We start from the raw sequence: 27,544 nt of genomic DNA, 5'->3' as shown, positions 1-27,544 counted from the left end.
CATTCTTTTATCATTAATATAGAGATATGGATATCTTTTTAAATCTCTATAATAATTTTATATTATTATAGGAGATATATAAAACAAGGAAACAGGAAAAAGAAGAAAAAGTCATCATGAGAACATCTTGCCTCTCTTCTCCCATCCTTCTTCTATGCAAAGCCTCAGTTCTTCGCACATTCAATTTCTATTATGTGTTCTCTGAATCTTGCCTGGTCTCCATAAGTCTTCTACTCCCAAACATGTCAGAGCGTATCTAGGCTTAATTTCTAAGGATTAAAATATAGTATCTTCCAAAAATGCCCTGGCTGTCATGAATATTTTTATGGTTGGTTTCTACAGTTCGTGGTCAAAACTGAATAAGAAATTTTTCTTGCAAATAATACTTAATAATTTTTGCAAGTAATTCTTAAAATATATACATCCTAAAAATAAATATTCTCAATTTTTTTCTTCTGGCTTTTCTTTATTTTCTTTGCAATAAAACCACTGCTTAACCTAAATTTTTCTGACTCATAATTAATTTTGCAACTAGCAACCATGATCATCACAGGGAGTAGAACTATATGTCATCCAAGACCTTATAAAACATGCACCCCATGAAGATAGTTTCCCATCTTATGGCTCTAAATGACACATAATACTGAGGGAACAACTCATCTTCTCAAACTGGGCAACTAGTTAAGGTTATCTGTTGACATTTTTAAATGGAAAGTGGCATTTAAAAATATTTAAAATAGAAAAGAGAAAAGTTACACATATGCAGACATTCATATAAACTTGACCTTAATTATATATTATTTTCTTACATAGTTGGTGAAATTATATTTTCCCAAACTACCTCCATTTGGATATCAAGTAATAATGTATTATCTACATTTAAAGAAGATTAAAATAAACTACCAAACAAGAGAATGTTCCATAATAAAACCGAATGGTCTGTTTAGATCCTAAAACAACTGTCATGTAACTACATGTAGTATGTGTAGCAATTAAAACATATTTAGAATATTTTAAAACATACCTTTATCAGCTTTATTTCAACTGAATATAAGTATGTCTTTTGTAATGCATCACAACAGAGTCTGTATAAAACTGATTCCGCAACAAAAAATAAGGTAGGCAGATGATCATAATCAAAGGAAGCATGGTCCAGGGAAGCATAAAGCATATTTAAAGCTTCTGAAATATTAAAAAGGTAGAAACCATAATTTGAAGATCTTGCTTTTGTCTACATGTTACAATTAAGCCTTACAATTAACTATTTGTTGTCACCAAGACCAGACTGTGGTTTTAAAATATTAAAAAATTTAAATGTTTAATATTTATACATTCTTTGACACCCCTTCCATTAAGAAGTGAAATCTAAAAAAAGAAAAAAAGGTGAAATCTATACCCCTTTCCCCTTGAACCTGAGTAGGTCTTGTGACTGCTTTAACCAATAAAATGCTAGATGAGAAAAGGCAATAGAGCTGCCACTTGCATCTCTTTCTCAAGATACTAGCTTTGAAACACTTAGCTGCCACTTAGGAAGTCTAATAACTCAGAAGTCACTAAATTGGAGAGACTACAGAGCTAGAGATAGAAGAGAGAGAGAGAGAGATGCCCAAGGAGCTCTAGCTGTTCCAGCCAACACAAAATAGATCACAAGGCCATACAAATAATAATGGGGAAATGAGGCAGAACTGGGTGATAAAAGAAAGGTTGATATCCAGGATCTATAAAGAACTTCTCAAACTCAACACACACAAAACAGATAATCATATCAAAAAATGGGCAGAAGATATGAACAGACACTTCTCCAATGAAGACATACAAATGGCTATCAGACACATGAAAAAATGTTCATCATCACTAGCCATCAGGGAAATTCAAATTAAAACCACATTAAGATACCACCTTACACCAGTTAGAATGGCCAAAATTAGCAAGACAGGAAACAGCATGTGTTGGAGAGGATGTGGAGAAAGGGGAACCCTCTTACACTGTTGGTGGGAATGCAAGTTGGTGCAGCCACTTTGGAAAACAGTGTAGAGATTCCTCAAGAAAAAATAGAGCTTCCCTATGACCCTGCAATTGCACTACTGGGTATTTACCCCAAAGATACAGATGTAGTGAAAAGAAGGGCCATCTGTACCCCAGTGTTTATAGCAGCAATGGCCATGGTCGCCAAACTGTGGAAAGAACCAAGATGCCCTTCAACAGACGAATGGATAAGGAAGATGTGGTCCATATACTCTATGGATTATTATGCCTCCATCAGAAAGGATGAATACCCAACTTTTGTGTCAACATGGACGGGACTGGAAGAGATTATGCTGAATGAAATAAGTCAAGCAGAGAGAGTCAATTATCATATGGTTTCACTTATATGTGGAGCATAACAATTAACATGGAGGACATGGGGAGATGGAGAGGAGAAGGGAGTTGAGGGAAATTGGAAGGGGAGGTGAACCATGAGAGACTATGACTCTGAAAAATAACCTGGGGGTTTTGAAGGGGTGGGGGGTGGGAGGTTGGGGGAGCCAGGTGGTGGATATTATGGAGGGCATGTATTGCGTGGAGCACTGGGTGTGGTGCAAAAATAATGAATACTGTTACGCTGAAAAGAAATTAAAAAAAGAAAAGAAAGAAATGACAGCAAATGAACCTGCAAATATGAGAATTTGTCTGGACCAAGAGATTTTTGGAAAAATAATTGAATTTGAATCAGACATATTATCACTACTGGTACAGCTAACAGGAGGTAATTGAAAAGTTCCTCTAAGTTAAATTAACTCCTAAGACTATGATCTTTTTTTTTTAAATGTGGTTATTGGTTTTGTGTTTTTTTCCTTTCTTTCCTTCTTAATCATGACCTGTAGTGTTGTAAATCTGCCTCACAAAATACATCCTAATAACTTTCCTTTAAAAAAAAAATGAAAAATAAAAAGACTAAGCCTCCCCCATCAGTTTAAAAAAAAAAAAAAAAGATAGTGCTAAAGATAAGTCCTATAAAGAGAAGAGTGGAAAACCTCGAAAATCAAGGCAGAGGAAATAGGACCCCTCGGAGATGAATGAGAAAGAACACAGAGCTAAGGCCCTAGAGAAAACTAAAAAGAAGGGCTTCTGAAGGGCTGTCATGTAAATATCTGAAAAGAAGAGCAAATGCAGGGACCTGAGGAAGGAAAAGCCCTAACACATCCAAGGAATAGAAAGGAGATCAGTATGGCTGGAGCATAATGAATCGTAATGAATAAAAAGGGAAGGCAGCCAGGAATAAGATCATACAAAGCCTTGTAGTCAGGGCTTCTTTAAAGCGTAATCAGAAGGCACTAGAAAAGATTTAAGCTTTAGTATGATCACTGCTGCATGGAGAGTGAACTATAGAATGAGGAGCGGACAAGAGATTTGCAAGACACAGACGTGGAGGTTTTTCAGTTGTGGAACCGTTACTAAGAATTCATATTTAGGGTTTTTATTTGGAGTTCAATATCTTGAAGAATGAAAAAGCTTTTGGCTGTGTGTAACAGGAAATGCAAAGAAACGTCTTCAAAATAAGTATGTTTATTATTTCACAAGATCACAGATGGAAAGACTGTAGGGCTGGCTCATATACCTGCCCTCTGTAAGCATTTTTCTTTCATTTTCTAGTTCTTCTGACGTACATGGTAACAGGGATGACCACACAAGCTCCAGGCATCTTTCTCTTACCAAGCCATTTAGAAACACATCAAAAGGCATAGGGAGGGAAGAGGTGCTTTCTTCCCGGGTCTATCTTTTTCAAAAGCAATTCAACAAAAAGTACTTGAAATAGACCTGCTTTTATATTTCTGGTTAGGACCAGCTCCCGTGACCACTCCTAATCTAATCACTGGCAAGCAAATAGGAATATCCATGATTAGTTTAGATCACCCAAGACTCACTGCCCAGCCCTCCACCCCACCACCCACACTACACCCAGGCTGCAAGGTCCTGCCCTGTTCTGAATCACGTGACTGCAGGACACCTGAACAAAAAGGTTTAATGGGCAAAGAAAAACAAGTAGCTACTGGTTGTTGACATGCGAGGGGTGTTTACTTCAATATTGTTTAAACATTTAATAGAGGTCAGGCGGTGGATAGCACTGTGATCAGAATGCCATAAAGACAAGTTAAATACAGAATTGTTCTTACTCTTCCTGTTGCTTGAAACCTCCCAGTTAGCCCTACAAAACTCAGTTTACATGGAGAACTACTCTCTGACTTCATATGGTTAACATTCTAAAGCTCATTTTAAAAGGCATACACATAAAATTCAGGATAATGATTAAAGGAATTTTATCTCTTGAAAAACAATGTTTTTAAATTTCTTTTTTAGATTGGTTGGAGAGTGGTTTGGAAGGAGACATATAAATGAGAAGTGATAAATGAAAATGTAATGAGTAAAATGGCTGTTTAAAATAAGTGAAAAACAAAGGACCATTTGGCTAACGTTTTATGAGTAAGAATCATAAAATGCCAAAACAAGTTTCTCTAAAGTATAGTGCCTATTGTAATTGAAAATCACTTCAATGACATTTTATATTACTTTTTAATTAGTTACTAATTTTAGAAAAAAGCAATGAAGACTGTGCTGAACAAAAGTTTTTAAAAACAATTTTGTAATTAAAAAGTTGAGCAGTCAAATTCATAAATCCAAAATTACAAAAGGAGCTTTCATAGTGAAACATTACCAGATATTTCAATATAGAAAGGCGAATTTTCCTTGGCTCTTGCACAATTTCTAAATATTAAAGGTCACAAGTTATGCCTTTTCTGCTAATCTAGAAAACAATCAGGGTAACTAAGAAGAGCTTAGTAAGAGTACATACCATCTTGGATTTCTCCTTTGCACTGAGCTAGATATATTACTTCCGTCCATGCCGTAGGAAGATGCACATGCTTCCCAGAGCCTAAGGTTTTGAGACCCAATTTTCTCTGTTACGAGTAAGCATGAAAAGGCAAACCAAAATGTATAGCTTCTTACAAATTTATTTACTAGTTTACTTATTTTGATTATTCCTTAGTTATATTCTGAAAGTCACTCTATGAGGCTATGCTCTATAGCTAGTTTATATAAAACTTTGTATTTTTGTTTATATCAATTTTATTTTTTGATATTTTATGTAAATTGTATTGGTGCTAAAATGTAAAGGATGTTTGTTAATATTCTGAGTTATATCATTACTTATTTGCTAAAAATAATTCTCATTCTTTACTCTCAAGGGATTACTTCTACCTCATTATCCAACCCAGAAAATGCATCTCTGATTCTAGAAGGAAAAGTATATTGAATGTGATTCAACAGAAATTAGCTTCATGCCAATTTGCTGGAAAACTCTGGCTACTTCCCTGTGAATGGACTGAAATTAATGAACCTGAGACAGATACCAAGATTGCTACTCTTCCCTTAATGGGCCCACTCCTGGGGCTTCCCCAGGGAGCAGTTGGACAATTGGACAGAAGCTCACTGATGAATGTATCTACTAGCACCTCTCATACTTGCCAGAAGAATATTCTTTTTCTAATCAAATTTTCTCAAAATTGTAATGTATGTGAGCAACAGTGAAGTGGAATGCTGGGAAATAACCACTACCACAACAAAAAAGATGGCTTAATATATGCTCCAGTTCTGTGCAACTTTTATTTCATTAATTTTTTATATTATGTATATTGGTAATATGGTAGATATGTACCATATGTACATATACATATACCAAAATATATATGTATATGGTATATGTATATTTGGTAATATGTATATTACTTCTCTGCCTAACACAAACTGGATCTAATGTAAGAAGAGCAAAACAAGGATTTATTTCACTTCGTGTTCTGTTTTGATACATGTTTGAAAATTTGGAAGCTAATGCATACTGTTAAAGAATGTATTTTCTATAAGTTTGGTGAATAGTTATAGAGAGAGAACAGAGTATATCATGTATGTATTGTGAAGGTTTAGGGAAGCTTCCTTTCTTCTTTGGGACACATGATATCTCAGTCAACATTTTTTTTTTAAGGAAAAAGTGAAATTATCATAATCAAAAATTTATTTGCCAGCCTTTCATATTTTGTGGTGAGCTCCTGGACTAGTATCAACAGCTAGCTATATTCTTCAATAATTTGTGGAGAATCTTCACCTAAAAAGCCCTTTGACATTGAATTATCTGGTTATCAGCTTTAATTTTACTTTGCATTAATATCTTTAATGATACTTAATGACTTTAAAAAGTTCTTATTTTTACTTTTGATATTTTAGAACATGTAACCACCCACCAACTAGAACAGAAAGTCCATATATTAAATAATCAAATAGTGTACTATTACCTTACATCTGAGAATGGTTTTTCTAGCTAGGTCCAACAACTCTTCCTTCTCTTTTGGATTTCTTGCTTGGTTGAATCTCAAGATGAATTCTTTTGTGATTGAAAATGATGGACTAAACCAAAAAAAACAAATCAATAGTTATAGCTAATAGTTCCAAATTTTAATTAGTCAATTTCTAGGGGCTAAGCATAACTATTTTCTTTTGAAAAAGTACCTTACCTTAATAAAAATGTTTCATACACATACAGAGAAATCAGTAAGATATATATATATGTGTGTGTGTGTGTGTGTGTGTGTGTGTGTGTGTGTACAGGACTCCTAGATTTATCTAATCATACTCTTGGACTAAGAAACAATTCTCATGATGTAAAAGAATTTTGTAGCTTCTAAAAGAAAAGTTTCTGAAATGGTTGCTGGAAGTCTTGTTGGTATATGCCTTCTTCATAGGTAAAACCCAGCACAGCTCCAATTATGTTGAAGACTGACTTATCTCCTCTCATATAACAATGTTGGTTCAATTTAAGCTAAATTTTTATTCCCTTCATGCAAGTGAAATGCAACTGTGGCACCAGTAAAATGAGCAAAGGAGGAAAGATGTATGTGGCAAGGTCAGAGAGGTGACAAGCCATCAGATTAACTCTGGATGAGAAGTTATTGCAGGGTTTTGATAAGAGGAGTGGCATGATTTAGCTTAGGTTTTAATAGGCTCATTCCAATGTCTATTGAGATTTGAAGTGTGGAAAGGTGGGAGTAGCATGGAAGGAGGCACATGTATACTTAGGTGAGATGCAATAGTGGCTTAGATCAAGAAGATAGCAATGTCAATAAAAAGAAGAGATTGGATAATGGGTATGTTTTGACATTAGCTCTAATTAAGACTGCCCAAAGAATTAGAAATTAGGCATGAAAGAAAAAAGAAAGAAAGAAAGAAAAGAGTCATGATTGAACTGAATAACTGGAAATTAGGCATGAGAGAAAAGAAAGAAAGAAAAGAGTCATGATTGAACTGAATAACTGAGAAGGGGAAGATTGGTGGAGAAGATGATTTGGGGTGAGGGTAGAGAATAAGTTCAGTATTGGATATATTACATTTGAGATGACCATAGCCATCCTAGTAGAGACAGAGAATAGACAGATATATGAGTTTGAATTTCAGGGAGAAAAGTTCAGTCTAGATACATCAATTTTGGAGTCATTATTGAGTCATTAAAGACACATGTGGTATTTAAAGCCTTGCAAATAGAAAGGAACCCCTCTTTACAGAGAGAGTAAACAAATATTTCAAAGAGAAGTAGGAAAAATAAGTTGACAGTGTATGTAAGAGAAGGAGTAGAGTGATTATAATGATATACCACAGGATTTAAGATGGGCATGGGATCAAAAGTGATATCAGAGGGGCGCCTGGGTGGCTCAGTGGGTTAAAGCCACTGCCTTCGGCTCAGGTCATGATCTCAGGGTCCTGGGATCAAGCCCCACATCGGGCTCTCTGCTCAGTGGGGAGCCTGCTTCCCTTCCTCTCTCTCTGCCTGCCTCTCTGCCCACTTGTGATCTCTGTCTGTCATATAAATAAATAAAATCTTAAAAAAAAGTGATATCAGAGGAATGTGAATAAGTAGTAGAATCAACGAGTTGTTTATTTGTGTGGTCAAGTAACTGTTAGAGTCATGCTATCAGAACAAGCGGTCCAGAAGAATAAAACACATTTTTGTAACAACTTACTATATTCAGAATTTACTGAGTTAGTTGTTTTGTGGGATACAGGGAAAAAATACATGAATAAAAATCAGATTTTGCCCCTGCATAATTCACAGTCCTATTGAGGAGACAGATGTATGTAAAAGTAATGGTGCCTTAACGATCACAGAATAAGCAGAGATATTCACCGTCTCCTATTAGACTTTAAAGTGGGGATACAAGAATGAAATAAAAAAAAACCTGCCCTCATGGAGCTTGTAGTAAAACAGAGGAATAGTTGAGGTGTTAGCATGCACAAGCTTTGCTAAAACTGGGCATTTTGAAATTAGTAATTTCATTCTTGATTTCATGTTCTCTATCTCACTCTTGCCCATGGAGACATCTGCTTAGATAGATACAGTGTAGGCTAGCTGAAAACTCTTTCTTGATAGTCATCTGGGATGACATTACTTTGATGCTCATGAAGAGTCCAAAATAGCTTTAATCGTCCCATTTGTACAAAGTGCTATGGGAATTACAAGAAGATAAGGAATCTTTGAAAACAGGGAAAGTGAATGCCTTTCAGCTTTCTGTATAGATACTGAATCCCTTAATTGGTGTCCCATAGCTCATGTCAGTAAATATTTAGTGGGAAATAAATATAGCTATTTGAACCATGTCTAGCCCATCACAAAGAAATTGAGGTCGTTACACAAATTATCATATAATGATATACAAATAACACCTAAGAAGCAAAAAAGACACTTTAAAGAGTAAATATAGGCATTTGAATAGAAAATATACTTTGGCTTCCCACATTCGAATTTCTTCACACATTCTATTTTCTTCAAAAATAAATGTAATGTATTGTAAGTATATAAGTGCAGTCCTATGGAATAGATAGTAAATAAAGAACATCATTCTAATTTTACATATAGAGAAAATATACTTTATTTTAATAACCTACCTAAACTATTTATCAGAGCTTTTTTTTTGTTAGTTGACAACTCATTTGTTTAGTAAATATTTAAGAGAAGTCTCTTACACACAAGATATTTTGCTATATACAATGAGGGTGAGAGGAGAAATCAGATTCAACCTCAGAAAGTTCCCAATTTGGAAGGGAAATGAGATGCAACAACAACAAAAAAATGTACTAAAAAAAAAAAAAGAAATCCTGTAGGATTTAGAAGTAGAAATCATAATTCCAATGATTCCTAGACATATAATCTTTGCTTAATCACTTAATCTGTGTGAACTATCATTTTGCATATGTGGAAATGAGGAGAAAATCTTGTAGAATTCTGGGAAGTAACAAATCAGAACACAAAGTCTAGTTCCTGAATGACTGTTAGTTACAAGCAATACTGTTTTTGGTTAAAGGTTCAAAAAAAGCTTCTTTGCAGAAATGGCACTTGAGCCAGACCTTGAACAGTGAAGAACTGGAATGTGACAGAACAGCGACTGTCCTTTCAAAATTCTTTCTTGGCCTTTTCTTTGGCATATGATCACCTAGCTACTCTATATTTCCCAGTCTTTCTGGCTGCTAGATATGGGCACATGGCCAAGCCTGTGGGATATGAGCAAATGTAATATATGCAAATTTCAGGTCACCTCTAACTTAAAGACATACCATTTTCTCTAGAATGATGCTTTTTTCTCCTTCCTGTGAACTGGAACAAAGACACAGTGCTGAATCAGCTTTGATTAGGGAGATGAGTACAACACCCTATGAGATAATGAGGGTCCTGAGTTTCTCACTGACCCCAAAAGCAGAGCTGTCCTGTCAGCCTTGATCCATTGACCTTTTATGTCAGATAATACATTTCTATCTGATATAAGCCACTGAAATTAGAAGTTTCTTTCTATAGTTGTTTCAAATTTATCCTAACTAATACAAAAAGGACCAAAGAGAAGAAATAAGAAAAAATAAGAATTTTAACCCAGCATAGAGAGAATCCTTAAAATCAAGACAGAAAATGAAGATGGAAATTCTGGGTTGAGAACAAACATAAATGGCATTGAAGAGTAGTCTATGGCAGAGATTCATAGATGCCTACATCAGTGTTTATTCTCCTTTTTCTTATGAAAAGATTCTTTCTTGCAGTTAGGTGTACCTGTATGTCTATGTTTCAGCTAGTAAAGGTAAGTAAAATGTGCCTGTTCCATGCAAACAAGCAATTCTAGACTGAGATACCAAAGAACAGAATGAAGATAAAGAGCATGACCAAAAATACACATCTGCAGGGATATCAAAACTAAGGACAAAGAGATCATTAGACTTAATGCTTAGAAAGTCTGTGGACTTTCTTCGAGAGTGGTTTCACAGGATGCCCAGGTGGCTCAGTTGGCTAAGTGACCAATTTCAGCTAGGTCATGATCTCACGGTCATGAAATCAAGCCCTGTGTAGGGCTCCATGCTCAGTGCAGAGTTTGCTTCAGATTCTTTCTCACTCTCCCTCTACCCCTCCCTCCACTTGTGTTCTCTCTCACTCTCCCTCTCTCAAATAAATAAATAAATCTTTAAAAAAAGAGTAATTTCACTAGTGAATTACTAATACTGAGTTGAGTTTAGGGATAATAAAAATCTGTTATCTGAAAACATTCTGCAAAATACAAAGCTGTAAGGTCTTCATGATTAGTGCCTGTATTGGCCATGAATACTGTACAGTTTCAGATTCACTTGATTCCTGCCTGCATGATCTTTATGGCCCAAAGAGCTGTCCCTCCTCTTCTACATTTGGAGTAGTCATGTGCTGGATGACACAAACTGGAAGTATGGATGAGTTAGCACCTATGTAATGAATCTTGACCAAGGAAAATGCTAAACAAAAACAACAGATGAGATGAATAATCCTTCTCATTTCTCCATTGCATGGTCTACTATGAGATGTGGCTTCCTCCTGAAACCATGCCTTAATGAGTCCCATCATACCAAGTATGGACCTGTCTGCTATATTTCATTTTGCCAAGTTGTGATTTAGTGCTCCAGGTAGTAATGCATCAAGGTTTCCTGCCTCACTTTCCTTTTTTTTTTTTTAATCTTTAGTGCACTGACTTTGCATTTATTTGACCCCAAATAAATTATTAGAATTTTAATCCTCTTCTCATATTCTGCCTTCTAGAGACTTGGGCTAAGACAGTGGTATAAGCCCCATTATAAGAAGACTATGATTTCTATGATTTTGTAGGACTCTACATACTTTGAACAGATATTCTCACCAGTAACTACTGATCTCTCATCTGGGGTAATACATTCTAAAAGAAGCTACATTTAATTGCATGTGTTCATGCTCTTTATGGCCATCCCAATCCTAAGTCACCATATTTTTGGCTAAATCATCTGTAGCCATCCCCAAATGTGATAATATAGATGTCTCAGGCTAAAATTAACAGACCTGATTACAAGGTCTTAACCATTTAGAATTTCACTAAAGACTTATAATAATTCAGATAAATGAAAAACATACTATAGATAAAATAAACAAATGACCAGAATATAAATTTAAGTCTAGAAAAGTTTCTTCTTGCTGCTGACAACATACATTTATAGCCCATACTACAATGCTATATTGTATTATAAATGTATGTTTATCAAAATCAGTAACATTATATAGATATGTACATATAGAGCATTTAAAAATATTTAGAGCATGTATTTGCAGAGCACATTTTCTAACTATAAAAGTGTCAAAAACATTAATAAAAGGAAAAATTTCAGGTTTATTAACATTTTAGGAAACTTTGAAGACTAGAGCCTCCCAAATATTAAAAAAAATAGCAGCTTCTGTGAGAAAGATGTAAAATAATCTAATAGCTTGATTAAATCTTCCTAATGTAAAAGTTACATTCCCTTTTATTCTTTCCAGTCAGCTAAAATAAATGTATGTATTTGATGTAAGTCTTCAAAATCTTCCAGTCTTCTCCACCTCTGAGATGAAGTAGAAAAAGCAACAGACTACACACAATAAAATAAACTTAGTTAAGAAGAAAATCGTAACAAAATAGTATACTCTGAACCAAGTAATCCATTTTAAGATTGTGTGATTTTCTCTTTGGTCTGGAATAGACTTTAGTACCTCATCTGAAGGATTTACAGGGAGCCCTAACTGTGTCTCTAACGGAATCCACACTAGGCCTGCAAAAGCACATGTTTTAAGGAAGAATACGTGAAGCAAATACAATATGAGGCATATGACAATTCATGTGACACCTAAGAAGAAAAATAAAGGTTATGTTCCTTCATCCAAGACAGGTCTCTGCTTCATCTCAAACAGCTGGTGCCAGAAACAGAATCTGGTTTCCTTTGGTACAAGGGGCAATGGAGACAAGACCAAGTATGTTTTCTAAGTGACCATGCAGTAAGCAAAAGCCAGGATTTTCAAGGTTCAGGAAACTTGGACTCCCTCCACATTGCCTAACTAAATGCCTAAGGTAAAAGCAATCAGAACTAATCCCAGTCCCTTCTTCCAACCCCAGGGAGCTGTAGAGAAGGCTGCTATGGTGCTCAGCAGAAAAGTAAAGAGAATGGAAAAACATGTGTGTGTATTTGTGTGTGTTGCTGAGATCAGTCTTAATGCAGATTTATACTCCAGGCAGATTTAAAACTTGGGTAACGAGAAGTAGTCACAAGGAAAATGTCACATGTCAGAATAAACTATTCAAAGTATAGTAAAAAGAGACAAAAAAAGAAAATGGAGATGAAAGAGAGGAAGGTCAAAAATACAATGAAATGATCTAATACACATTTAGTAAAAACTCTCAGAAGGAGAGAAAATGAGTTGTCAAGGTAATTTCTGAAGAAACAATATCTGATAACTTTTTAGGAATCATGACACAGTCCTCAGATTTAAAAGGTTTGAGAGATCCATGCAAATAATTTTTTAAAATTACATTCTGACACATCATTGTAAAACTGCAGAAAATGCAAGACAATAAGAAATTTTTGAAAGCACCCAAGGTAGGAGGACACAAATTAATATTAAAGAAATAGCATCAAAATTTCACCTAATGTCTCAACAGCAATAATGGAAACTATGAGTGGAATGACATCAGTCTGCTGAGGAGGGAAAAGAAAGGGAATAAAAGTGATAACAGACCAAAGATAATTCTATATTCAGTTTTAAATTTCCTTCAAGAATAAGAATAAAATAAAAGTATATTCAGACTAACGAGATCAGATTTTTCTCAACAAAAAATTCTAAAATTTTAGAAGTTTTATATCTGGCTGGCAAAAGAAAAACAAGGCCTAAGAAGCAAAAAAGGAAGGCGAAGCAAGGAAAGTGATTAACAATAAATAAAATATAAAGGAACATTAACTACTTAAATTAGTAATGAAGTCTAGTGGAAATTTAAAAACCACAAATTAGAATTAAATTGCTAGATAAGGTTTGAGGACCCTAATTATACTTAATCATGAAATGTTTATTCTTTTTTAATAAAGATTGAGATAAGCATGCTTAGAATCGGTAAGAGAATTTAGCAATATAATTGCATGTAAAATCAATGTATAAAAATCGATTGTATTTCTCTCTTCTGGAAACATAAAAAAATCTATTTAAAAATATATGTGTATTCGACAAAGCAGGAAAGAATGTCCAATGGAAAAAAGACAGCCTCTTCAATAAATGGTGTTGGGAAAATTGGACAGCCACATGCAGAAAAATGAAATTGGATCACTTCCTTACACCACACACGAAAATAGACTCAAAATGGATGAAGGACCTCAATGTGAGAAAGGAATCCATCAGAATCCTTGAGGAGAACACAGGCAGCAACCTCTTCGACCTCAGCCGCAGCAACATCTTCCTAGGAACATCGCCAAAGGCAAGGGAAGCAAGGGCAAAAATGAACTATTGGGATTTTATCAAGATCAAAAGCTTTTGCACAGCAAAGGAAACAGTTAACAAAACCAAAAGACCACTGACAGAATGGGAGAAGATATTTGCAAATGACATATCAGATAAAGGGCTAGTCTCCAGAATCTATAAAGAACTTAGCAAACTCAACACCCAAAGAACGAATAATCCAATCAAGAAATGGGCAGAAGACATGAACAGACATTTCTGCAAAGAAGACATCCAGATGGCCAACAGACACATGAAAAAGTGTTCCATATCACTCGGCATCAGGGAAATACAAATCAAAACCACAATGAGATACCACCTCACGCCAGTCAGAATGGCTAAAATTAACAAGTCAGGAAATGACAGATGCTGGCGAGGATGCGGAGAAAGGGGAACCCTCCTACACTGTTGGTGGGAATGCAAGCTGGTGCAACCACTCTGGAAAACAGCATGGAGATTCCTCAAAATGTTGAAAATAGAACTACCCTATGACCCAGCAATTGCACTGCTGGGTATTTACCCCAAAGATACAAACGTAGTGATCCGAAGGGGCACATGCACCCGAATGTTTATAGCAGCAATGTCTACAATAGCCAAACTATGGAAAGAACCTAGATGTCCATCAACAGACGAATGGATAAAGAAGATGTGGTATATATACACAATGGAATACTATGCAGCCATCAAAAGAAATGAAATCTTGCCATTTGCGACGACGTGGATGGAACTAGAGGGTATCATGCTTAGCGAAATAAGTCAATCGGAGAAAGACAACTATCATATGATCTCCCTGATATGAGGGAGAGGAGATTCAACATGGGGGGTTAAGGGGGTAGGAGAAGAGTAAATGAAGCAAGATGGGATTGGGAGGGAGATAAACCATAAGTGACTCTTAATCTCACAAAACAAACTGAGGGTTGCAGGGGGGGAGGGGGGTTGGGGGGATGGGGTTATTATGGACATTGGGGAGGGTATGTGCTACGATGAGTGTGGGGAAGTGTGTAAACCTGGCGATTCACAGACCTGTACCCCTGGGGAAAAAAATATATATGTTTATAAAAAATAAAATTTAAAAAAAAAAAAAAGAGGTAAAAAAAAAAATAATGCATTTGTCATGTGTTTGAGTTCAGGTTTTACTCTTGGCAAAATAAAAGTTCTTGTTTGAAAGATAAAAGCCTTATTTTTCAAATGACTTCAACTGTTGTGAGTGTCTACAGAGCAATTAGTGGACAATAACTGTTTAATGGATTAATATAAGTGAATAAGAAATATATGAACCTGAGTCTTCTGAATTCCCATTTGATTCAAAATGAATGGAAAAAGATACTTTCATAAATATTTTTCTTTTGTTTCTTTACGGGCTCAAACAGTTTCATAAGTAGCCTGCTCGCTGAAAGATCAACAATGTATCTAAATTTGCATATCCTTGGTCAAACATTCATTCGTTGCTTCTACACACATTCCCTGAGAGCCTACAGTGTGCCAAGGCAACAAGCAAGTGTTATCTGGGAACTGACACAAGTTCCTTTGAAGGGCTTTGAAGGGCTGAAATCCAAATTAAGAAAGGATTTTCTTAATTCTTTGTGTCTTCTTGTGTCCATACTTTGTGCAGACATGATTGGCTACTGTATGCCAAAATGCTCGAGCGATAGCTAAACTAAGTAACATTGTGCAGGCAAGACGATGTAGTTTGCCTTCCATCAGCTCTTTGGATAACTCTTTGATAAATTTGCTGCTTTTGCAGTTACATATACTTTGTTTTTATGCCTTGTTTTGGTTGTAGTTTTAAGGCCCTTATGTGAAGTAATATTTTGTTTCATACATTATACTGAATTAGAGTAGATGTCTCATAAAAAAAAAAAAAAAAAAAAAAAATATATATATGTGTAAAACATATAATTGTATACAAAATACCAAATACAGGGGAATAAAACCTAACATCTTAAAAGATGCACAGTCCCCCTAATAAAGAAACATTAAAACTTCACTGAGAAAATTTCACAAGTAACTAAATAAATGGAAGTTATATCTTGTTCATAAATTGGAATCCTTATTATAATAAAGATGCCATTATCCTCAAACTTGTCTATAGATTCAGAAAAATCCAATAACCAAACCCAACAAGTTTAAAAAAAAATGACAAGCTGACTCTAAAAATTATATTAATGAAGAAGAACATATATGGAAAATCAGTCATGTTGACTACTGTTATTATTAAAATTATGATAATTAAGGTAGCGTGGCACTGGTATAGAGACAAATGGGCCAATGAAACAGAATAGACAAGCTAAAAACACCCATTATATGTGGATACTTTATGCAATAGTTGTACTAGCAAAATATTGGAAAAGGATGTTCTTTTCAAAACATGGTGTTAATCAACTAGGTATTTAAATAAAAAAGGAAAATTAAACCTGTAGGTAACACCATTAACAAGAATTGTTTCTACACATATTACATGAAAGGCAAAACAGTAAGGTTTTTAGAAAATAATGTATAAGAATATCTACATGATATTGAGGTGGAGAAAGATTTCTTAACCAAAATACAAAAATCACTAATCATAAAAGACTGAGAATAAGTTCTGTTCACTAAATGGTATATATCCCATGATCCAACAATTCCATTCCCAGTTATGTACCTTAGGATATGTGCTAGGATGCTTGTACAAGATTGTTCATGGAAACGTTGTTCATAATAACCAAAAACAGGAAATAATTGAAGTGGCCAACAACAGAAGAATGAATGGATAGTTCACAGTATGTTAATGAAATGGGCTAATGGAGTGAATGAACAAAATCAGCAATGTAAAGTATATAACTACTCTTAAAATCATAATGATTATATTAATTTCCAGGACTTCTGTAGATGAAGGCATCATGTAGATGAAAGGCATCACAAAAACAAAGTTAAAAGACAAGTCAATGATGGAAAGAATTCATAACAAATATTTAAGAATATCAAATATCAGTAAGAAAAAAACACCTAAAAAATAAATTGGGAAATAAACAGATAAAAGTAATTCTAATGGTAACAAATATTAAAAGATGCTGAGTCTCATTAGTTATCAGAGATTTTAAAAAGTTATCAGGCAAGTCCCACTTGTGGCCTATTACAATGACAAATAGAAGAAGTCTGACAATATGAGGCGATGGAAAAGATGCAGGAGGTGATACTTTCATATACTGTTGGGAGACAATGTAAATTGATTGAGATACTCTAAACAGCAAGAGAATTAAGGAAAATTCAAAAAGTGAGGAATAAAAAAAATCCCACTCCAAAGCCGCACTTACCCAGATATACAAAGAGAAATATATAATGATTTTTACTATAGCACTGATTCATTGGCAAAAAACTGGAAAATAAATAAAATAAGAAGTATGCATTATATGTAATACTATACAGCCACTAAAATGAATAAAGAAATAATTATCAATAATAAAACATAATTACTGGCATGGATTGAATTAAAAACATAACACTGACTTTTAAAAAATCAAATCACAGATAAATAAGTTAGGTATAATTATATTTATATTTACATAAAAAATGCAATTTTATATTCATTCATATTTAAATAGAAAAATGAAGTGAAATGATAATATACCACAATTATTTTAGTTGGGAGGGCAGGTGGTCAAAGAGCTTCATTTTATCTGTTGATCTAATTTTTGTTAAGAAAAATATTTGAAACAAATGTAACCAAAAGTCACTATGCAAGTTTTCTTACATAGTCTATAATTCTCTTCATTTTTAAGTTTTTAAAAATTTCTTAAAATCACAATTTTTAAATTATCAAAAAGATTTGATCCGGTAACTTCATTTTAGAAACTTTATCCCAAGAAATAATTTGAAATGCAGAATGACATTCTATTGTGGCTTAATTTGAAATAGCAAAGGACACAGAAATAACTAAAGTGCTTTGTAAGAAGGTAGTTATTAAATACTTTCTCTTATGCATTTCACAGATTATTATGGCAGCTTAATAGACATATATAATTATAGGACAATGTTTATTTTAAACAGAAAGTGTAGAATTAAAAATTTCAGAAATATATGATCATTAAAAATTATGAATCTATTTATTTAAAAATAGTAAATACATAGAAATACATATTTTAGAGCTATATATGATTTTAAAGAAATTGTTCATAATATTCTGTGCTTTCTAAATTCTATAATGCCTACCAATCTGCAAGTTTACTAACATGAAAATTCTTTCAAACTTACTTTGGTTTATTTTTCCTTCTTTTCCTTAAGTTTTGAATTTTAGACTTCAAGAATTTTTCATGATAAGAAGAAGATATCACTCCCAATTTATTAATCATGGGTGACTTGTTAACAGACATACTCACAGATCATAAACCTAAAGAAAAATGTTAAATTTTATGTTAGAGTACAAATGCACTTTTAGTACCAAAGAATACATTACAAACAAATTCATGATTTGTGGGGAAAAGGGTGGCAAGAAGGTAAATCAGACTTAGGAAAGAAATTATAGTAAGGAAGAATTTAAATTTAATATGTCAGACCCAGGAGTCAAACCCAACTTTGAATTGAAAACCCACATTCTATTATGTTACTATTAAAAACTTATCCTTTCATATAATATAGCCTTTACTATACTTTAGCTATTGTATCAGCAAAACCATTAGAAGAACAATATGGCTTATTAAGAAGATACAATCAAATTGATTTACTTAACTGCTTGTGCCTCAGTTTCCCCACTTGTATAATGGGAATAGTACCTCCCTACAGAGTTGCTGTAAGAAATAGGCCAATATATGTAGATTGGTTAGAACAGAGCTTGGTATATAAGAAGCTTTATGTAGGGGCTCGTGATCATTATTAGATTACTATGTTTCCTGCTTTCTAAAATTACTTGTAAATTTTTTTTGTCTTCTGTCTTTTTACAGGTTAGATTACGTTTTCTCGGCTTGTCCTCATATCCAGTTTTATCTTCCTTTTGAAGTATGTCTGAATACATTTTATAAGACCAAAACTAGAAGACACTATTTCTGTTTAGTACAGTATTTAAATAGCAAAATGAAGTATTGAAATACATAGACTTACATTGAATTATTTTGCACTTAGTTTTTAAGCTAGGTAATTGTTAAAACTGATTAATTAAGGTTCTAACAGGAATCAGAAAACACACTCAAATGGAGTAACTAAATAAAGGGACTCCAAAGAGATGGGCAGAGTTATTCAAACAAACAAACAAAAAAATACAATGAAATAATATCTGAGATGGTGCCATTCTCAAGAGTCTGGAAGAAAGGGGTGAAACCACCACTCTTGGAACTGAGGGAAAGAAGGAGCCAGAAAGAATAGCTGTAGGAAAGTGGTGTTTGATTTAAAAACAAACAAACAATCCAAACAAACAAACTTTGGCCTTTGGTCTAGACATACAGCCCATCTGAGGTTGCCTGCTAAGAGGGAGACTAGAGACAGGAATTTTGATCTCACCCTTCTGCCCTTCACTCCAATTACCTGCCTGCACTTCCCATTAGCTAAGCCAAACTGGAAGCCAGAGAAGGTATAAGGCAGAGTGGAAAAGGACAGACAATGGATCTGAAAGGCCAATGGGAAAATATCCAGTACAAAATGGATTATAAACACAAAACATTATTATCTATTGCTATTGGTTATAGCAAGGTCAGCTTCTAATAATCTACATCCATTTGAATATAAGGTAAATGTATTTTTAAGTCAGTAGCTATACTGGGTTATATATATAGGGATGTCACTTAGAGTGACCCTAATTTTAATATATAAATAAGTTTTTCCCAAACAGGACTAATATATTCAGGAGTTTAATTTTTTTAAGTTTTTTTTTATTTATTTGACAGACAGAGATCACAAGTAGGAAGAGAGGCAGGCAGAGAGAGAGGAGAAAGCAGGCTCCCTGCTGAGCAGAGAGCCCGATGTGGGGCTAGATCCCAGGACCCTGGGATCATGACCTGGGCCGAAGGCAGAGGCTTTAACCCACTGAGCCACCCAGGTGCCCCAGGAGTTTAATTTTTAACAGTGAAGAACATCATATTGGATTCACATCAGATGTTCCTACCTCAAAAGGAACTCAGGAAAACAATTACAAACAATTATTAATGATGGAGATAAAGAACACATAAGCACCAAACAACAATAATAAAGAAATAGGGATATTCAAAGGGTTAATTTGATAAATATGGTAACAAATGTTGCACATTTATGGTTGCTATTATGTTTGACAAGTATTTATTGTGTGTCATACAAAATTATGAAGATAAGATGTTTAATTACACTAAAACAAAGTTTTCAAAAGAAGACAAAAAGAAACCCACCATTCATAAAACATCACATATTCCAGAAATAGAGATTAGAAATACAAATTTGAGTCAGACATACTGTAAGATAAATTACTTTTAAAAAAATTAATTCCAAATGAATAGAAAGGGAAAAATATAGGCAACCTAGGAGGAAAAATAATTGAAGGAAAATTGAATGGAAAGCAAACTGGTCTTTGTGTGCATGTGTTAGGCATACTGACCTAGAGCTCTTAGCCATTTAGTGATATATTTTATAGGATTGACTACAGTCAGCCATATTTTTTTATATTTCAAGAAGTTAGAGATTAAGTGTTTGAACTAATCATTGAAGCTATTTTCCAAAGATCCTGCACATCTGCTGGTACTAGTGGTAAGTATTTGCACCATCTGCTCAACACGCAAGTTCCACAATACCGTGTTGATGAGACTGCCCCAGATTGGATGGGTGGAAAAACTCAAAACCACTGCAGACGTTTTTACATGCTTCCTCTCTACTTCTGCCTTATCTTGGGAGTACCAATCTTGAAAGTAATAGTGCCAGTGCTTAACCAACAATATTTTATTATTCAAATACTATTTGAGTAGGAGATAGTATGACTCGCCAATGTATCTTATTAGTTAGGATTGCTTTTGACTAAGAGTAAAAGAAACAACAACCAAATAATCTCAAGTTTCTCAAAGGAGAAGATGAATGTCCTCAAAAATGTTTCCCAGTGAGATGTTAGAATTAAATCCTCAGTGGGGTAAATAAACAAAGAAAACAAGGTTTAAAATGACACCCCATTCTCCAAAGATACCTCAAAATAAAGAATCTAAAAATGTTATCAACTTTAACAAAATTGTTAGTTTTTTCATAAGAATATTCTTCATTAAGGACTGCCTGGGTGGCTCAGTTGGTTAAGTGCCTGATTCTTGACCTCAGGGTCATGAGTTCAAGTCCATTATTGGGCTACACACTAGGTATGGAGACTACTTAAAGTTTTTAAAATTTTTTTAATTGCCCACTTCAGATAAATATGCAAGGTAAATCTGTAGATTTTTCATAGAATCAGTTTCTCAGTAGAATCCAAACGCTGAAGCTATCAACAAGGAATTATTATTATTATTATTATTGATGTATGTACAGTAGGGCTTTTTTTGCATTGTATTACTACAACCAGAGTCACATATACTAGTCATTAGTGGAGCCAACACATCAAGGTTCTAACACACTATTTGATAAAAAGTTTTGTCGCACCATTTATTAAAACCTACTAGGGTAATCATTTGTATTATTTTAATCCTTCTCAGGACAGTTACATGCAGGGATATTGACTGGTGAATTGTATTAAAAGGACAGAGAAAGACATATATCAAGCTCTTCAGTAACACCATCTGAAAACAAGAAAAGTAAAATGATGACAAGAAATTTTATTTTTCTGATCACATATAAGACACATTTCTTTTATTCTGCTGAGAAATCACAATCATTAAATATAAAGACATTAGAATGGACTTATTAAACTGGATTATTTCACTTTTACATCACTGTCAAAAAATAGACATTTTTCCTGAATTGGCAAAACATTATGTAAATTTAAAATGAGCTTTTTAAAAGTTAAATAGATCTTTAAGATTGAAATACCCTTATACTCTCTATAGTACCCAAAACAAATGGTGTTGACTGAATTTGTAGATTGAAATGAAAACAAAATCTTAAGTGAATAAAAATGATCTTAAGGATTGGATTACTCTCTTTTTTAAATAAAGTCTTCCCTCGAATACTAAAATGAAAGGTAAAAAAAAAAAAAAATCATGGGGCGCCTGGGTGGCTCAGTGGATTAAGCCTCTACCTCTGGCTCAGGTTATGATCTTGGGGTCCTGGGATAAAGCCCCGCATCAGGCTCTCTGCTCAGCAGGGAGCCTGCTCCCCTCGACAAACCTCCCTCCCTGCTCTCTCTGCCTGCTTCTCTGGCTACTTGTGATCTCTCTCTGTCAAATAAATAAATAAAATCTTTCTTAAAAAATCATTATTTTGACAGCAACTATTTCTTAGACCAACCTCTTCATTTGCTCTAATTTTCTTGATTTATACAGCACTCCACCATAAAGAATGGTCTACAGTAACTCGCATTTTCTTGACCACTTTCCAGGGATAGTTTCCAATAATTTAAATAAATTCCACAGATTTACCTAGCATATTTATCTGAGGTGGGTAAAAGTGTGATTTTTACCTTTTACTTATATCAGGTATGATTTTTATATTAAATTATATCTACCCTTAAATTTATTCCAGTGCAGAACATCCAATATCTGGAATCTAGTTTCTGTTGTCTCAGCACCGAGATCATCTTCCTAAGGCTGACAACCATTTCCCGGTAAGCAATTCCATGAGAGTTTTCCAGTACTGATCTTGCCTAAATCGCACTAAAGTAACTGACCCTGCCTACCATCCCTTCTAGAAATAATGCGTCTTCTTTTTTCATTTATCATGACACTCCACTCTTGGCTTATCTCCCTACTTCTGTGAGGTTTCCTTCTCACAGTTCTGTATGGTATAACAGGGAACCATGAAAGTGCAGGAATCAACAGCATGTTTTAAATTCTCGCACCAGCACAGATTACATCTGGGTCACTGTGCAAATTACTTAACTGTCAGGTACCTCGGTTTCCTCATCTATAAATAGGGATTATAATAGTATCTGTCAATGTGGCCACAAATGAAGGAATGCTGGCAGCCACAGAAGCTGAATGAAGCAAGAACAGATTTTTCCCCTAGAGCATCTGGAGGAAGTGCAGCTCTGCCAACACTGTGATTTATGCCTTGTGAAACTGATTTTGGACTTCCGGCTTCCAGAATTGTGAGAAAATGAATTTCATACCACCAAGTTTGTGGTAATTTGTTACAGCAACCACAGGAAACTAACACACAATTCATTGATACCTTCATAAAGACAGTGAATATATTTTTTAAATATTATTGGCTACAATGAAAAATTAAAATAAAAAGCCCAATTGTTCAAAATAATAATAATAATAATATATCCTGTGAATGGGTCATTATTATCCAAGTGAAGAGTAATACTCATTACTTACTATTTGTTCTTTGTACAATATTCTTCTAATTAATCATATAAATGCATTAAGTAATAAACATTTTAGACATAAAAATACTATATAATTAATACATCACAATGTATGAACTTAAATGATAATTGTTAAATCTGAGCTAAAAGTGAATGGGGATTAATTTACTAATCTCCCAACTTTACTGCATGATTGAAGTTTTATATAATAACATTTTTTAGAGTATTGATTCACACTTAACATAGGCTTAATCAATTTCTTTTCAGTAATTAGAACTCCCGAGACCACCATATATAATATCATATAGATAGATAAAGATATGATATACATTAGATTCTAATCATTTAATCAACTCTAAAACATATGTCATATTTCATGAAAACCAAAAGAATAAACAGAACACTTAAACAAAAGCTGCTTTTAAAACTGCAATACAGGGGCGCCTAGGTGGCTCAGTGGGTTAAAGCCTCTGCCTTCGGCTCAGGTCATGATCTCAGGGTCCTGGGATCGGCCCCGCGTGGTGGGGGTGGGGTCTTTGCTCAACGGGGAGCCTGCTTCCACCTCTCTCTCTCTGCCCGCCTCTCTCTCTCTGCCCGCCTCTTTGCCCGCCTCTCTGCCCACCTCTCTGCCCGCCTGTGATCTCTGTCTGTCAAATAAATAAATTAAAAATAAAATAAAACTGCAATACAATTATTTAAATTAGCTTGTCATTTTCTTTTATTCTTATGCTCATTCTTTCTCCCCAGAATAACTTTCTAAACTTTTCCGAAATTTTATTATTTTTAATGCCTTTTTAGAATTTCAACAATATTAGCAGATCCTATACTACAGAGATAAATTTCTAAATCACTCAAGGTTACAGGATTTGGATCAGTATGGGAAAATACATTTATAGGGAAATCTCACCTATTAACATAGTTGCAAAAATTCTAAATAAAACACAAGGAAACCAAATCTAGCAATGTCAATAAAAAATAATTCATTACAACTGAGAAGACTTAGTCTAGAAAAGCAAGGATGATTTACCATTATAAATATATATTATCACAGATCATAACATTGATGAACTTAAGACAAAAATGTAGAAAATATTTTTATATACATTAAAGATTAATTCAGTTAAATCCAGTTTTCATTCATGATTATAAAAACAAACAAATTTTTTTAAAAAGTCTGGAAGGTAGAGAGATCAGTTTTCCTTAATTTAATCAAAGCTACCTAAGAAAAAATAAAAGAAACATGAAATTAACAACAGAATTTTAGAAGTTTATCTGAAAAGCCACAAATAATACAAACAAAGGATATCCTTATTCTTATGACTTAATTCAACATTTAATAGGCAGTCCTAGCCAAAAAACAAAAAATAGAAAAAGAAAAAAGAGGTATAAATATGGGAAAAGGGGGGCAGTATATTAATTTAAAAATATATAAAAATCTCAGAAGAATCTGCACATACAGAAAAAGAGACTACATCCAATTAAAAAAAGATTTCTGAATAAACAGTATAAAAAAGGTGATACAGAATTCAATACCAGTAAAGATAACTAATTAACACAAGCTTTTGGCCTCTGTCTTTTAAAGCAACTTTGTAGGGGCACCTGGGTGGCTCATTGAGTTGGTTAAGTCTGCCTTTGGCTGGGGTCATGATCTCAGGGCCCACATCAAGCTCCCTGCTCAGCAGGGAGTCTGCTTTTCCCTCTGCCTGTTGCTTTTCTTGCTGGTACTGGTTCATTCTCTTCCTCTCAAATAAATAAAATCTTTAAAAAAAATAAATAAAAATAAAGACAACCTTGTAGGAATAAGAGATTTGAAATCCAAGAAATTATCAGAGAAAAACCCAGAACTAAGCTACTGGGGAACTGAAAGGCTATTGTGAACTGATATGCACACAGGTGGAGAAAGACATAGACAGATAATATGGCTCTAAGAAAATAAATTAGTAAGTCAAGCAGGCAATAAAATAGGAAATCAACTAAGGTACAGAAGATTTAAACAATATAATTAATATAACGTACTAAACAAACCAAATCAAATTCGGTATTCAATCAAAGAATATGCATTCTTTCCACACAAGTATATTTCTAAAAATTGATCACTTTCTAGTCTGGAAAGCAAGTCTTACTATATTACAAAAAGTAGGTAATGTACATCGTAGATTATATTTCCTGGCATCAAAACATAATAAGTTAGAAAATTATAACAAAAAGATAAATTAATCTTCTATATAGTGGGAAATAAAGCACCAAATTCTGAGTCACCCCTGGATCAAGGAAGAAATAACAATGGAATTTCACAATACTTAGAACTAAATGATAATAAAAACATTGCATATAAAACCATATTTAATAGGTAATAGGCAATTGCTTCTCAGTAATAAAAAGCAAACTACTGCTGCATGCACCAAAAATACATTGAGTGAAAGAACCAAACACAAAAGTACATACTATATGATTCTAAATACATGAAGTTTAAGAACAGGCAAAGCTATTCCATGGCGATAGTCTGTAGGAGGATGAGACGTGGGGCTGGAGACTAAATGGAAGGTACAGATGGAAATGTTAGATACTGGAGGTGCCAAAGTGACTATAAATATGTATCAAAACTCAGTGTAGCAGACCACATTTTTTTTAAATGATACAACAATATCTCCTATACTGTATGTTGTCTGCAGTGTGGCCTTGTCACTCCCTCTCAAGAGATGGAATCTAAATTTACTCTCTCCATGAATCTGGGCCTAACTTAGTGACTTGCTGGACTGACAGGGGCACAGAAGCAAAACTGTGGCGCAATGAAACCACACTATAAAAAAGCTTTGTTGCTTCCTTCTAGGTCTCCTAAGGATGTTCTCTCAGAGTCTAGCCATCATGATGGGAGGCCAACATCACATGGAAAGCCATGCATAAGAGCTCTGGTTGATGGCTCCAGCTGAGTACCCAGCCAGGCCCCCAGCTGACAGCAAGCAGCAACTGCCAGCCATGTGAGTGAGCCATTTTGGATGTCCAGCCCAGCCAAGTCTTTGTTTGACTAGAGCCTCAGCTGACATCCAACTGAAATCACAGGAGAGACCCCAAATGAGAGTTACCCAACTGTCTATAATCAAGTCCAGGACCATGAGAGTAGATTTTTAAAAAATTGTTTAAGCCACTAAGTTTTAGAACTGTTGTGACCAGAAATAGAGACCCAGAATACTCGTTGAATTGTACAATGAACCTTCATGCATTTCACTACAGACAAATTTTACCTCAATAAAAATAAGATTGTAAGAGAACATATCACATTAGAATTAAATTTACTGACATAAAAGAGAAGTAAAAATGACAATGGCTCGGACAAGATAGAAGTGTATTTCTCTGATGTTAAACATCCTTTTAAATCCAAAGCTTGACAATTTGGGATCTGTTTGGCAGCTTCACACTCACAAGAAACCAAGGCTGCATCTAAATCTTCCTTTCATGGTCATTGTCAGGCCCCACCTTGTTCTGGGTTTTTCACTGGCTTGTGTGGCATCAAAACAATGGGGAGCCACTATTTGTCACTATGTTGTATTGATTCCCATCTTCAAAGGAGATCTGTTAATCAAGCCTCCTTCTAAGCCCTTCTGTCATTCTCCCAAATCAGGACAGCATTACCCTGTCCTAAACTAATACCATAACTTCTTATCTTCCAGTCTCCTTCTGATCTCTCTTCCTCTAGCCTCATCTTTTACATGACTGCCAGAGTAACTTTTCCAAATATAAATCTCCTGATCATTGCCCAGACCCTCTCTCCTGTTCAAAACCCTTTAACATAGACCTACCACCAACAATAAAACCCAGAGTCAGACTAGGGAATATTCAGATTGCTGGAGCATAAAGTTTGAGTATATGGATTATGTCAACATCAACTGTGTTTTTTTAAATTGCTCATTATTTTACTTGCCACTGAAAAATTAAATTATATTTATCTGTTATAAATCTTAATTACAGATATTTTGTGCCAAGTGTGATGGGAACTGGATTATCTCATCCATTCTGGACCCTTTACTTATAAACAACCAATATATCTATTTTATCAAGTGGCATGAGGGGAAAAGTGAAGAGATATAAAACCATGTCCCTTTTGGAAATAGTTGAAAGACTAAACATGTTTAATTTGTAAAGGAGAAGTATGAATGATAAAGTATGACAGATGCCTCTTAAATATGATGGCTTTATATATTTTAAGACTTCTCACCTTTTGTTTGTATTTCTCTATTCCAAGGAGAGTTATATATATCATATATATATCATATATGTATATACATATCATATATGTATGATATAGGAAGGAAGCCTATATATTA

General features: G+C 34.3%; 1 protein-coding gene across 4 annotated transcripts in view; it reads right to left on the bottom strand.

Annotated features, from left to right (window-relative positions):
• Positions 1–27,544, bottom strand: part of TMEM232 (transmembrane protein 232) — a 271,759-nt gene that overhangs the window by 238,779 nt on the left and 5,436 nt on the right. For 2 of the 4 annotated variants that reach the window (XM_032845118.1, XM_032845126.1), the window contains exons 2-5: positions 18,077–18,212; positions 6,327–6,438; positions 4,832–4,937; positions 1,025–1,182 (exon numbers count right to left, since the gene is read on the bottom strand). In XM_032845118.1, coding sequence (XP_032701009.1) covers positions 1,025–1,182; positions 4,832–4,937; positions 6,327–6,438; positions 18,077–18,195 — 495 coding nt within the window. In that variant the 5' untranslated portion in view covers positions 18,196–18,212. Of the gene's footprint in view, positions 1–1,024; positions 1,183–4,831; positions 4,938–6,326; positions 6,439–18,076; positions 18,213–27,544 lie in introns of those variants that run through there. The other 2 variants (XM_032845140.1, XM_032845132.1) reach the window with 2 other exon arrangements.

The sequence above is a fragment of the Lontra canadensis genome, unplaced genomic scaffold (assembly GCF_010015895.1).
Source record: "Lontra canadensis isolate GAN:19392208 unplaced genomic scaffold, GSC_riverotter_1.0 scaffold4, whole genome shotgun sequence".
NCBI classification, from domain to species: domain Eukaryota; kingdom Metazoa; phylum Chordata; class Mammalia; order Carnivora; family Mustelidae; genus Lontra; species Lontra canadensis.
The sequence above is the reverse complement of the archived record's forward strand: the minus strand, read 5'-3'. Positions and strand labels throughout refer to the sequence as shown.